The sequence below is a fragment of the Eubalaena glacialis genome, chromosome 15, assembly GCF_028564815.1.
Source record: "Eubalaena glacialis isolate mEubGla1 chromosome 15, mEubGla1.1.hap2.+ XY, whole genome shotgun sequence".
In the NCBI taxonomy this organism is placed as follows: domain Eukaryota; kingdom Metazoa; phylum Chordata; class Mammalia; order Artiodactyla; family Balaenidae; genus Eubalaena; species Eubalaena glacialis.
This window is the reverse complement of record NC_083730.1, coordinates 62,296,263-62,308,652: the sequence shown is the minus strand read 5'-3', so window position 1 is coordinate 62,308,652 and position 12,390 is coordinate 62,296,263. Positions and strand designations below refer to the sequence as shown.

Below are 12,390 nucleotides of genomic sequence, written 5' to 3'. Positions count from 1 at the left end.
AGACACAGAACATTTCCACAATCACAGAAAATTCTACTGGGTGGCGCTGCTATAGAAGCTCAACTGTCCTACCAAGAAAATGTTAACTCAGGCACATAAAATCTAACCGCACTTTCACAATCAAGAAAGATAATATATAGCTCCGCTGGAGTAACCAAACCTTTCAAGTTTGTTCTCTTACAAGTAATAAGGGAGGATGAGCTAGGTGCTCTATATTTCACATTATTGTTGTTTTTTAAATTTACATATCTTTAGAGATAGTATTAATTCCGTGAGTACCTTGTCAGTACCTCGGTGCAGTCACGTGTGGCTTTGAGCAGTTTAATGCAGGGGATGGATGGCTTCAGCCCTGGAAGAAGGAAGCTCATCAATCTACCAGGCATACTGGCATCGTTACGGAACATTAATGAGGTTGGGCTCGATTTAAAAACCGTCCGAGGCATTATGGATTGGTACCATTCCTTTTCATAGGAACTGGGAATTTCTGAGATATCATCCTAGCTCTTTTGCTAATGAGTGTTGTGATACAGAGACTACCATTTAACTTCTGAGTTTCAGTTTCCTGTCCTCAAAATGGGGCTATTACTGACCTCCCTACCCCAAGTGTCCTGAGGATTAACGAGCTCATGTCTGCTGAGAAGCTCCTGGCAGCGAGGCGTGCTTCGAATCGTTATGTCTATTCCTTCTCATGGAGCAGCTTGGAAGCATTAGATCTGTTATGTTTACTCCTTCCAAAATGCATTTTCTGTCTCAGCATTTGAACATTACCTAGGTTACCCGAACCTTATATCTAAAAGTAAAACTAGCCCCACAGCAAGACACACGGACATAGCGGGGGTATTTAGGTAGTTTTTCCTTTCCCTAATACGAGCATCACACCAGCTTTTCCAGCGGGATGAAGGCAGTAATTGCACTGCAAATTCTTGCCACATGAGGCTGGTGGTCAATCTTAGCAGATGTGAAAAGAAAGTTACATCACAGCACAATGATGCTGTCAACACTTACATGCAATAATATTCCCGTATCTGTTCTTCATTCTGTTTTCATCTTTCTTAGCAGAGTCCCATGGTGCAGACTGCCCTTCAAAGAAGCTCTGGAAGAAAGAGAAAAGTGACATGACGAATTACAATTCGGTGCGGTAAACAAACACAGGGATCTTTCTTTTATTTTTTTTTTTTAAACATCTTTATTGAAGTATAATTGCTTTACAATGGTGTGTTAGTTTCTGCTTTATAACAAAGTGAATCAGTTATACATATACATATGTTCCCATATCTCTTCCCTCTTGCATCTCCCTCCCTCCCACCCTCCCTATCCCACCCCTCTAGGTGGTCACAAAGCACCGAGCTGATCTCCCTGTGCTATGCGGCTGCTTCCCACTAGCTATCTATTTTACATTTGGTAGTGTTTATATGTCCATGCCACTCTCTCACCCTGTCACATCTCACCCCTCCCCCTCCCCATATCCTCAAGTCCATTCTCTAGTAGGTCTGTGTCTTTATTCCCGTCTTGCCACTAGGTTCTTCATGACCTTTTTTTTTTTTTTCCCTTAGATTCCATATATATATGTGTTAGCATACTGTATTTCTTTTTCTCTTTCTGACTTACTTCACTCTGTATGACAGACTCTAACTCCATGCGCCTCATTACAAATACCTCCATTTCATTTCTTTTTATGGCTGAGTAATATTCCATTGTATATATGTGCCACATCTTCTTTATCCATTCATCCGATGATGGACACCTGGGTTGCTTCCATGTCCTGGCTATTGTAAACAGAGCTGCAATGAATATTTTGGTACATGACTTTCTGAATTATGGTTTTCTCAGGGTATATGCCCAGTAGTGGGATTGCTGGGTCGTATGGTAGTTCTATTTTTAGTTTTTTAAGGAACCTCCATACTGTTCTCCATAGTGGCTGTATCAATTTACATTCCCACCAACAGTGCAAGAGTGTTCCCTTTTCTCCACACCCTCTCCAGCATTTATTGTTTCTAGATTTTTTGATGATGGCCATTCTGACCGGTGTGAGATGATACCTCATTGTAGTTTTGATTTGCATTTCTCTAATGATTAATGATGTTGAGCATTCTTTCATGTGTCTGTTGGCAATCTGTATATCTTCTTTGGAGAAATGTCTATTTAGGTCTTCTGCCCATTTTTGGATTGGGTTGTTTGTTTTTTTGTTATTGAGCTGCATGAGCTGCTTGTAAATCTTGGAGATTAATCCTTTGTCAGTTGCTTCATTTGCAAATATTTTCTTCCATTCTGAGGGTTGTCTTTTGGTCTTGTTTATGGTTTCCTTTGCTGTGCAAAAGCTTTTAAGTTTCATTAGGTCCCATTTGTTTATTTGTGTTTTTATTTCCATTTCTCTAGGAGTTGGGTCAAAAAGGATCTTGCTGTGATTTATGTCATATAGTGTTCTGCCTATGTTTTTCTCTAAGAGTTTGATAGTGTCTGGCCTTACACTTAGGTCTTTAATCCATTTTGAGTTTATTTTTGTGTATGGTGTCAGGGAGTGTTCTAATTTCATACTTTTACATGTACCTGTCCAATTTTCCCAGCACCACTTATTGAAGAGGCTGTCTTTTCTCCACTGTATATGCTTGCCTCCTTTATCAAAGATAAGGTGACCATATGTGCGTGGGCTTATCTCTGGGCTTTCTATCCTGTTCCATTGATCTATATTTCTGTTTTGGTGCCAGTACCAAACTGTCTTGATTACTGTAGCTTTGTAATATAGTCTGAAGTCAGGGAGCCTGATTCCTCCAGCTCCATTTTTCGTTCTCAAGATTGCTTTGGCTATTCGGGGTCTTTTGTGTTTCCATACAAATTGTGAAATTTTTTGTTCTAGTTCTGTGAAAAATGCCAGTGGTAGTTTGATAGGGATTGCATTGAATCTGTAGATTGCTTTGGGTAGCAGAGTCATTTTCACAATGTTGATTCTTCCAATCCAAGAACATGGTATATCTCTCCATCTATTTGTATCATCTTTAATTTCTTTCATCAGTGTCCTATAATTTTCTGCATACAGGTCTTTTGTCTCCTTAGGTAGGTTTATTCCTAGATATTTTATTCTTTTTGTTGCAATGGTAAACGGGAGTGTTTTCTTAATTTCACTTTCAGATTTTTCATCATTAGTATATAGGAATGCAAGAGATTTCTGTGCATTAATTTTGTACCCTGCTACTTTACCAAATTCATTGATTAGTTCTAGTAGTTTTCTGGTAGCATCTTTAGGACTCTCTACGTATAGTATCATGTCATCTGCAAACAGAAACACAGGGATCTTAATGACTGGGGGGTGTTCTTAAAACATGTACAAGGGTCAAGGAAGGAAAAGAATATTCACAGGAATGAAATAATGGATTATTAAACTACTTTATATCTTAAATATCTCATTTAGTTTTTTTTGTTTTCCTTTAGTTAAACTGCCACAAACACGGATGGGGGCTGAAGAGTAAGCCCACAATTTATCTGTACCATCTACTGAAAATGGTTGGGTGTTCATCCCCATCCTACCTGAATATTTATTACAGAAAATTTAACATTTCTCTCAATTTCTTAATTACATTACATCCTTTCAATATTCTCCTACGAGATATAAAGATACATTTTTCTTCCCAACTGCAAACTGAAGGAAGGTTATTTTTGGTTAAAACTGTGAAAGTAGGTAAGCTAAGACTTCACGACTTCCAGCCTAAAATCCTCTAAGAACTTCTGCCAGAGTTTTCATTTTTAATGGAGCTTAGATGTCCATTTATTTAAGGATTTGGCATTATTATGCCTAGGGTCTTTAATCTTCATGTTATTAGTCAGATATACATTTTTCTGTTCAAGTTATAATGAAAATGTCCTCTGCTATCAGTTGACAAGTGAAAAAAAATCTGGGATTTTCACTTCCACTTTAGTTCACGTTCTGTTTCACCTTCACGTAGTCAACGCTATAAGGAGGTATTGAGAAGAAGGATGGTAGCAAGAAGCATTTAGTAACACTGATTTGTTGTCTTTTCTGTACCTACTCTTATATTTCCTGGCACCAACTGGGAAAGAAGGGAAGAGCAGGAGGGAGATACAAAGGCAGATCAGGTGTGTGGAAACATCGTTCTGAAACGCTCTGGGGCCAGAGAATGTGGTACCAGGAACTCACATCCTCAAACACGCCCCAGCATGGCTTTCCAAGTTCCCTCTTTAGAACGGAAGCTCCTTTATACTCCCCTACTCTCCATTCCCCGCTAAAGCGTTTGGCCGTCTTGGCCATTGCCACCAATGGCCACTATTGAGCGGTCAGTCTGCGGTTCAGTGGGACCAATTCATTATTCCTTTTCATGGGTCCACTTGTGTCTTATGAGCTGAGCTGCTCCTTAGCACGGCCGGAGTGGGGACACACCTGCTCACAGACCCCATGGGGAGCCCTGCCGCCTGCAGGTGGCTCAGACCCGACCACACGGTGGACAGCGCTGGGCATATCCTACCGTCTCTGCCCCAGGCTGTGGATGCCCCCAGGCAGGGGCTGCGTGGTCCTCATTTTTGTTGGTGTGGAGCCCACGCTTCGTGACAGGAGTCCGATAATTAGTCATTGAATGAATGAGTGACTGCAGTGTCTGGGGGCAGTCTGCTGGGCTTTGATCCCCAAATAAAGCCTGACTTCTGCAGTGTGGGTGTGTGTGGAGTTGGAGTACTCGGAGACCTGCACAGGCACTGTCTGCAGGGTTCACGTTGTCCGTCTGTAAAAGTGCACCTGCTTCATATATACAATGGAATATTACTCAGCCATAAAAAGAAACGAAATTGAGTTATTTGTAGTGAGGTGGATGGACCTAGAGTCTGTCATACAGAGTGAAGTAAGTCAGAAAGAGAAGAACAAATACCGTATGCTAACACACATATATGGAATCTAAAAAAACAAAAAAAAAAGGTTCTGAAGAACCTAGGGGCAGGACAGGAATAAAGACGCAGACCTAGAGAATGGACTTGAGGACACGGGGAGGGGGAAGGGTAAGCTGGGACGAAATGAGAGAGTGGCATGGACATATATACACTACCAAATGTAAAATAGATAGCTAGTGGGAAGCAGCCGCATAGCACAAGGAGATCAGCTCAGTGCTTTGTGACCACCTAGAGAAGTGGGATAGGGAGGGTGTGAGGGAGACGCAAGAGGGAAGAGATATGGGGATATATGTATATGTATAACTGATTCACTTTGTTATAAAGCAGAAACTAACACACCATTGTAAAGCAATTATACTCCAATAAAGATGTTAAAAAAAAAAAAGTGCACGTGCTTTCTGTGAACTGCTGTGTGTTAAAGCTGCTGTTACCCTACAGCTTGGCCCTCAACAGAGACTGGCTGGAAAAGAGCCCTGTCCTGACTCTGTCCCCCTTGCACTATTAATTCCACACACCAGAACATCAGGACACACCATTTCATCACATCCAAGAGGGAAATGATAACACTGTAAGCGTAAGAGTTAGAGTTTGAAATTGCCATTTTATTTTATTTATTTTTTAAAATTGAAGTATAGTTGACTTACAATGTTGTGTTAATTTCTGCTGTACAGCAAAGTGACTCAGTTATACATATATATACATTCTTTTTTCTATTCTTTTCTATTCTTTTCCGTTATGGTTTATCTCAGGACCTTGTTGTTTATCCAGTCTATATATAATAGTTTGCATCTACTAACCCCAAACGCCCAGTCCACTTAGTATGATAATCCCTAGTTGCATCCATGTTGATGCAAATGGCATTATTTCATTCTTTTTTATGGCTGAGTAGTATTCCATTGTATATATATATTATACAACATCTTCTTTATCCATTCATCTGTCGATGGACATTTAGGTTGTTTCCATGTCTTGGCTATTGTAAATAGTGCTGCTATGAACATATGGGTACACGTATCTTTTTGAATTGTAGTTTTGTCCGGATATATGCCCAGGAGTGGGATTGCTGGATCATATGGTAATTCTATTTTTAGTTTTCTGAGGAACCTCCATACTGTTTTCCATAGTGGCTGCACCAACTTACATTCCTACCAACAGTATTCAATTGCCCATTTTAAAGTAAGGTACCTTAGTCATGGTCATTGTTGACACCTCATTATCATAAAAGTTTTTACACTGTATTTATCATTTTGAAATAAAACCATGGAGGCAGACCAGGATCAGATGTACTACACACTTAGAGCTGTATTAACAGATTCACAATATACATTGCTAACTGAAGGGTAAGATACTGTGCAATGCAGGACAAAAACAAATAAAAACATTTTCAGGATTATTAATAAATTAAGCTAATAAAAATACAGTAAAAATCGTTAGTTAATTCCATCTAGAACAAGACCGTTATAGGATAAAGGATTTATTTAGACATGTAACGTCTATTCCGCCATAAAATATGCATTTAAAATAGCTTCAGGGATTTTAAAGTCATCCTCTTTTTCTGAATAGTGTCTTTGTTACTCTATGAATGACAATTATTTTACCGTTGAGTAATAACTATTATTTGACATCCCTTATAACAATTTAATTCTATTAATACTTTGAGTTTGTCGTGATGTAATTACAATTTCATTCCCCTCTGCCTTCTCCACCTATGTGAAAGTTTCCAGACTTTGCTATTTTCATGGGAAGATGAAAAGGGACCTGACTCTGAAGAAGACCTGGGTGTCTTCCAGTAGACCCACGGCCACTAGTTAACTCCCCACAGGATGAGAGACAGACAGACCGATGGAGAGGGGGTCAACAACGGATTAGGGAGGAGGCACTTGCTCCACTAGTACAAGAGGCGCTGCTGGGCCACCGGAGACAAAGCCACCCTGAGCCACACCAGTTCCTTCCCATTCCTGACAAACAGACGTTTTCCGTGGGGGAAGGTGCCCACATCACAGGCTGGGTTTCTTTAGCATTTAGGGTGATCACAGGAATTCCAATAGCCCTTGCTTTTAAAAACAGTTGTTTTAAAAAAAATTTATTTACTTTTGTTTTATATTGGAGTCTAGTTGATTACCAATGTTGTGCTAGTTTCAGGTGTACAGCAAAGTGATTCAGTTATACACATATATATATATATCTATTCTTTTTCAGATTCTTTTCCTAATTAGGTTATTACAGAGTATAGAGCAGAGTTCCCTGTGCTATAAAGTAGGTCCTTGTTGGTGATCTATTTGAAATACAGCAGTGTGTACATGTCAATCCCTAACTCCCAATCTATCCCTCCCCCACACGCCCTTCCCCCCCTGGTAACCATAAGTTCGTTCTCTAAGTCTGCGAGTCTAAAAAAAGTTATTTTCATTTGACTGTTCTCATTAACTGGTGACCAGAAAACAGACAAAATCAACAACGAGATGATAACCAATCTCCCTGTACTTGACCTCTGCATGTTTTTGTGAGCATGGGGCCCACGCTCTCCACCTCTGAGCACTGACCACGGGCATCAGTAAGCGAGCAGAATGAAGAGTCCATCGGCTTGACTACTGTTCATGAGAGGAGCAGCCATGGAGGACCACCTGCCTGCTTTACTGCTGCAGACAGGAGATGCAGAAAGACCACAGCCAGCTCACCGCAGACCAGCTTGAGTCAGACCTCAATGCTTGCTGACCCTTAGTCCACTGCTCTGCCTGGACCACCCCTCCCGACAAGGGCTTTGGAGGGGATGCAGTTAAATCTACACATGACCAATGACTGTTTTCCAACCTAGATCGTATCTCCTTGTCTCCAAACGAAGGTTTGCAACAAGACAATATAAAAGATGTCACGTAAACTTTGCTTAACTGTTGACTGCTTTCACAAAATAGGAAATTTTCTTATCTCCTAGGATAATGTGATCGTTGCAAGGAAGCAACAGCAGAAGAGTGACAGTAGAAGTGGGAGTTCTTGCGATGAGCCTCCCCAACTTCCTATCCAGGAATTATGTGAATCAGTTTAAGTGGCAGAATGTATTTTTCTTAAACAAAATCAAAATCAAAACAAAACAAAACACAACAAAACAAAAAGCTGCTTCAAGAAAAGATCAGATGACTGGTGCCATCCACAGTCTCCTGACTCTCTACAGATTTGGTGATCGGGTCTCGCATTTTCTGGCACAGTTTTGCTTCCAATTATACAGCCAATCTCCCCATGAATACATTCCCATGAATACATTTGCATTATGAAGACCATGTGTTCTTATCCTTGGCTTGTAAAGTAAGTAATATACCTATTGGGGAGCCCAGAGAGAGGAAGAAAGGGCTTTCTGTATTGATCACCTGGCTTTGTTTTCTTTTGTTATGGAGATTGTCATTTAAAAAAATTTCTAAGATGGACCCAGTTTTAAATGTCATGGCTTTCCATTAGCATACATTTTCAAAATAGGTGAGAAAATATTTACCTTAGACTTTAGATTCCCTCTTATGCCTGCAGTAGGACAAAAGTCAACTGTTTAAATTTCTACTTAGAAAATAAAACTTTATCTATTGCTCTAGAGCCATTGGGCACTCAGAGAAGCTGTGACATGACATATGGGTCTTTTGCATAGTGAGCCCCTGGCTGCCTTCCTGGCTGGGAAATTCTTTTTATTTATTTATTTATTGGCTGCGTTGGATCTTCGTTACCGCATGCGGGCTTCCTCTAATTGCGGCGAGCAGGGGCTACTCTTTGTTGTGGTGCACGGGCTTCTCATTGCAGTGGCTTATCTTGTTGCGGAACACAGGCTCTAGGTGCACGGGCTTCAGTAGTTGTGGCTCGCAGGCTCTAAAGTGCAGGCTCCGTAGTTGTGACACATAGGCTTAGCTGCTCCGTGGCATGTGGGATCTTTCTGGACCAGGGTTCGAACCTGTGTCCCCTGCATCGGCAGGGAGATTCTCAACCGCTGCGCCACCAGGGAAGCCCCTGGCTTGGGAATTCTGAGCAAGAATAGCAATCAGGGCAGAAATGCAGGTCATCAGCGCTACAGAATACCACTTCCTGTGTGGCCCACAGCAAGGCCTGGCACAGACGTGAGACTCCAGAGGCAGAAGTGGCTCTTCCTCCAGGCCTTGTCTTCCCGAGGGACTGAGCCTTCTCTGATGACCCTGTGACCTACCACCTTTCTTTTTTTGCAGACCATGAGCTGAACAGATAGTCACTAATAAACCCACCAGTGAAATCCGCCCGAGGAAAATTAAGTAATTTTGCTACACAATCATTCTACCATGTCCTATTTCACAGCCCTTTGGCTTTTAAATATCTTTTAATAAATGAAGCAAATCAACAAATGTTTCAGACAATTTTCTGCTGTGCATTTGTCTTGGGGTAAGAACAAAAGGTTCTTTGGCTATCTTTTTTATCTGCAAGAAGGTCAAAAGCTGTATGTGGTTCCAATAAAACTGCATAAATTGAATTACTGAATGCTTTCAGAAGACTCCTACTCTTAACCAGTATTCCTGGGAAGTAAGTAATCACCACATCATTTATGTGGCTCTAGACAAGAGCTGTTCCTCTCACATTTACTGGAAGGAAAGCCAACCAGGTTTTGAATCCTGCTGTTGCTGAGAAAGAGAGAGCTCGGGTCCTTGAAGGAATTCCTTCGCACATGAATTCTGGCCGCTCGGGGGATACCTGGCTTACCTACTCCTAACATTTCCCCCACCCTTAAGTTCACGTTTTAGTACAACCTCCGATTCCTCCTTAATCTCTCCAGTGTTTGCTTGACAAAAGTTATGAGCAGGTTATGGTTAAAATCCAATTCAACCACAGCACAGGCGTTTCTTTGAAAAAGAGGCCCAATGAGAGAGGGCGGAGGCGACGGCTGAGAGCATCCTTAGCAGCTGATGCCCCATCCTCGGAGCAGCTGCGTAAGGACCAGCTTGGGAGACACGACAATGGCCCACGCTCCAAGGATGCTTTTCACAGGAGGGATTTTTAAATACAATACGCACATTTAGGCAATATTTAGTGTTCAGGGCAGATTTTTAATATGCAGATACAATTTAACGCACCAACTATGGACTTTTTATTATGAAAAGAAAACACTTTATGTTATTTTGGGGATTGAAGTTAATGGTCTCACTGCACCGTCTGTTAGAATTTTCATAAATAGACTTAGGCTTTGGCTCTGCTTAAAATGTAATTAAAGTGTTTCCTCTGACTACCTTCGCTCATATATACTGAGAAAAGGCAGCAAACCGGGGAACCACTCTGCAAGAGTAATAAGCCTCCGAAACAATAAAAATGAAAGCAGGCAAAGGTCCAGCGAATACCAATGACTCCACGTGAAGGTGTCGCGCGCTCCCTGGGCACAGAGCAGAAGGGCGTGGGACAGCTCACACACAGCCATTTTTTTCTGAACAGGAAACATGCTTTTGTCATTCAGTAACCTCCTTCCCACCCCTCACACCACCATGATTTTCCACAGGATATAATTATACATCGCAGTTGCCCACCTCAAGAGAATGTGACTCCAAAATGCTGCAGTCGGTTAAAAATGCCACAGCTCCCAGATATTAAAAAAGGAGAAAAAAAAACCAAACCCTAATTCAACAGAAAAGCTGCCGGGAAGAACGGGATGCAGGTCAAGGCTGTACCTAATGCACGGTGTGTTCTCAGGCAGTGCAGGGTCGAGTTGTTTTTAGAAGCTTCTGAAATCGAAGTTTTCCTCCCTTTCTCATATGAATAAAACTGTGCACGTAAAATGACTAAAATCATCACGTTAAAAGAAGGACGATGCCCTCACTGGGGCGTGCAAAGTCTCTAAACTTCTTTGTTTTCTACCCATACGCCTCTTTGGGTTCTTCCAATGCTGCATTTTATTTGGTCCATATAAACTATTTATTGCTATTGCACTAAAGCCACTTAGACTTGCCTGACAGGCCGCAGGGTGGAGTGTCGATGGGAAGGTGGCCCTGGCAGCTCGGGGCCAGAGGCAGCGGTGGCCACCAGTCACTGCCATCATCAATGTCCGGGACAGAGGCAGCCAAAGGAAGCGTGTGAGCCTTCAAGGGCAAGAGGGGTGAGGGCTGGGTGAAACAAGAACCTTGATCCAGGAACTGTTATTTCTAAACAAACCGAAATCTAAATGCCAACACGCTGATATCTTTAAAGAACTTGCTAATTAAGCTCAGGACTTCAAATGGCCATGTTTTAGTACAATGTAATTCAATTCCAAATGTAATTTCTATTTTGCAGGATTCAGCTGGTGATGCTCTAGGCAATAGTTGCCATATTGCCTTCCTTTACGTAACATCTCTTTCTTACGTGATAATGGACTTGAGGTTTAGAGCCCAAAATATTATGTGATGTTTTAGTGCCCAGAAACAGTACCCCTGACATTTGACTGAGCTTAAAAATGTTTTTTATTCTGTTGGATATTACTCTGAATGAGTGACTTTTCACAGCAATGTCTTATATGAATAATATATGCTTATGGCATCTTTGAAGTTCTACCAGGCAAGTCTTCATTTCTACTGTATAGAGAAGGGAATTTAGGATCAGAAGGCATGAAGTGGATTGCCTGCAACAACGCAGCAGGGAAGCAGAACAGCTGGGGCCTGGACCCAGGGATGCCTGGCTCTGAACCCTGCTTGACCACCTAGCTGGCTGAGGACACGTGCCTTTGTGCACACTGCATCACACTGCACACTCAGCTTTCCGAAGTCGCCCTGGCTGTGGGTCATAAGTCGCCAGGCATTTCTGGTTTCCACTTTTTGTGGAATAATCCTGTTGGATGACACACAGCTCTGTTACCATCTGCACAGTGATTTTCCCAGGATGTGAAGCCATGTGCACCCTGGAGGGACCCTCAATAGACCTGCTTTTCAGGAAATTTGCCCAATTTCAAAGCTCCTTTTCTTTCCACCTTCAGAATCATTGCAGTACTAAGCTCCCGCTAATGATGTGACATATCCCTCAAGTGCATCGAAGCAGGAAAAAAAAATCTGAAAACCACTGATCAAGTGGGCAGAGAGAAAAAAAAATACTCTTCAGTTCAGTGATGGAGAAAAAGAGGTGAAACAGTAACTTCGAAGCCTGGGTTGTTGCTGAACATTCCACAGGCAAGGCCAATATCTCACGGAATCACAAAGACTGAGGCATAGTAAGGTGGCTTTGTCAAAATGGATTACAGACCTAAATGTAAGACTGGAAACCATAAAGTTTCTGGAAGAAAACATAGGCAGAACTTTCTTTGACATAAATCGTAGCAATATTTGTTTGGATCTGTCTCCTAAAGCAAAGCAAATAAAAGCAAAAACAAACAAATGGGACCTAGTTAAACTTACAAGTTTATGCACAGCAAAGGAAACTGTCAACAAAATGAAAAGACAACCTACAGAATGGGAGAAAATATTTGCAAATGATGCGACAGATAAAGGGTTAATATCCAAAATACATAAACAGCTCATACAACTCAACAGCAAAAAAGCAAACAACCCG

The 12,390-nt window shown here is 41.5% G+C and overlaps 1 protein-coding gene across 2 annotated transcripts in view; it reads right to left on the bottom strand.

Annotated features, from left to right (window-relative positions):
- The window catches only part of PTPRM (protein tyrosine phosphatase receptor type M), a 761,903-nt gene that overhangs the window by 99,409 nt on the left and 650,104 nt on the right, over positions 1 to 12,390 (bottom strand). For both annotated transcript variants that reach the window (XM_061169712.1, XM_061169711.1), the window contains one exon: positions 1,006 to 1,093. In XM_061169712.1, the coding sequence (XP_061025695.1) occupies positions 1,006 to 1,093 (88 nt within the window). The remainder of the gene's footprint in view (positions 1 to 1,005; positions 1,094 to 12,390) is intronic.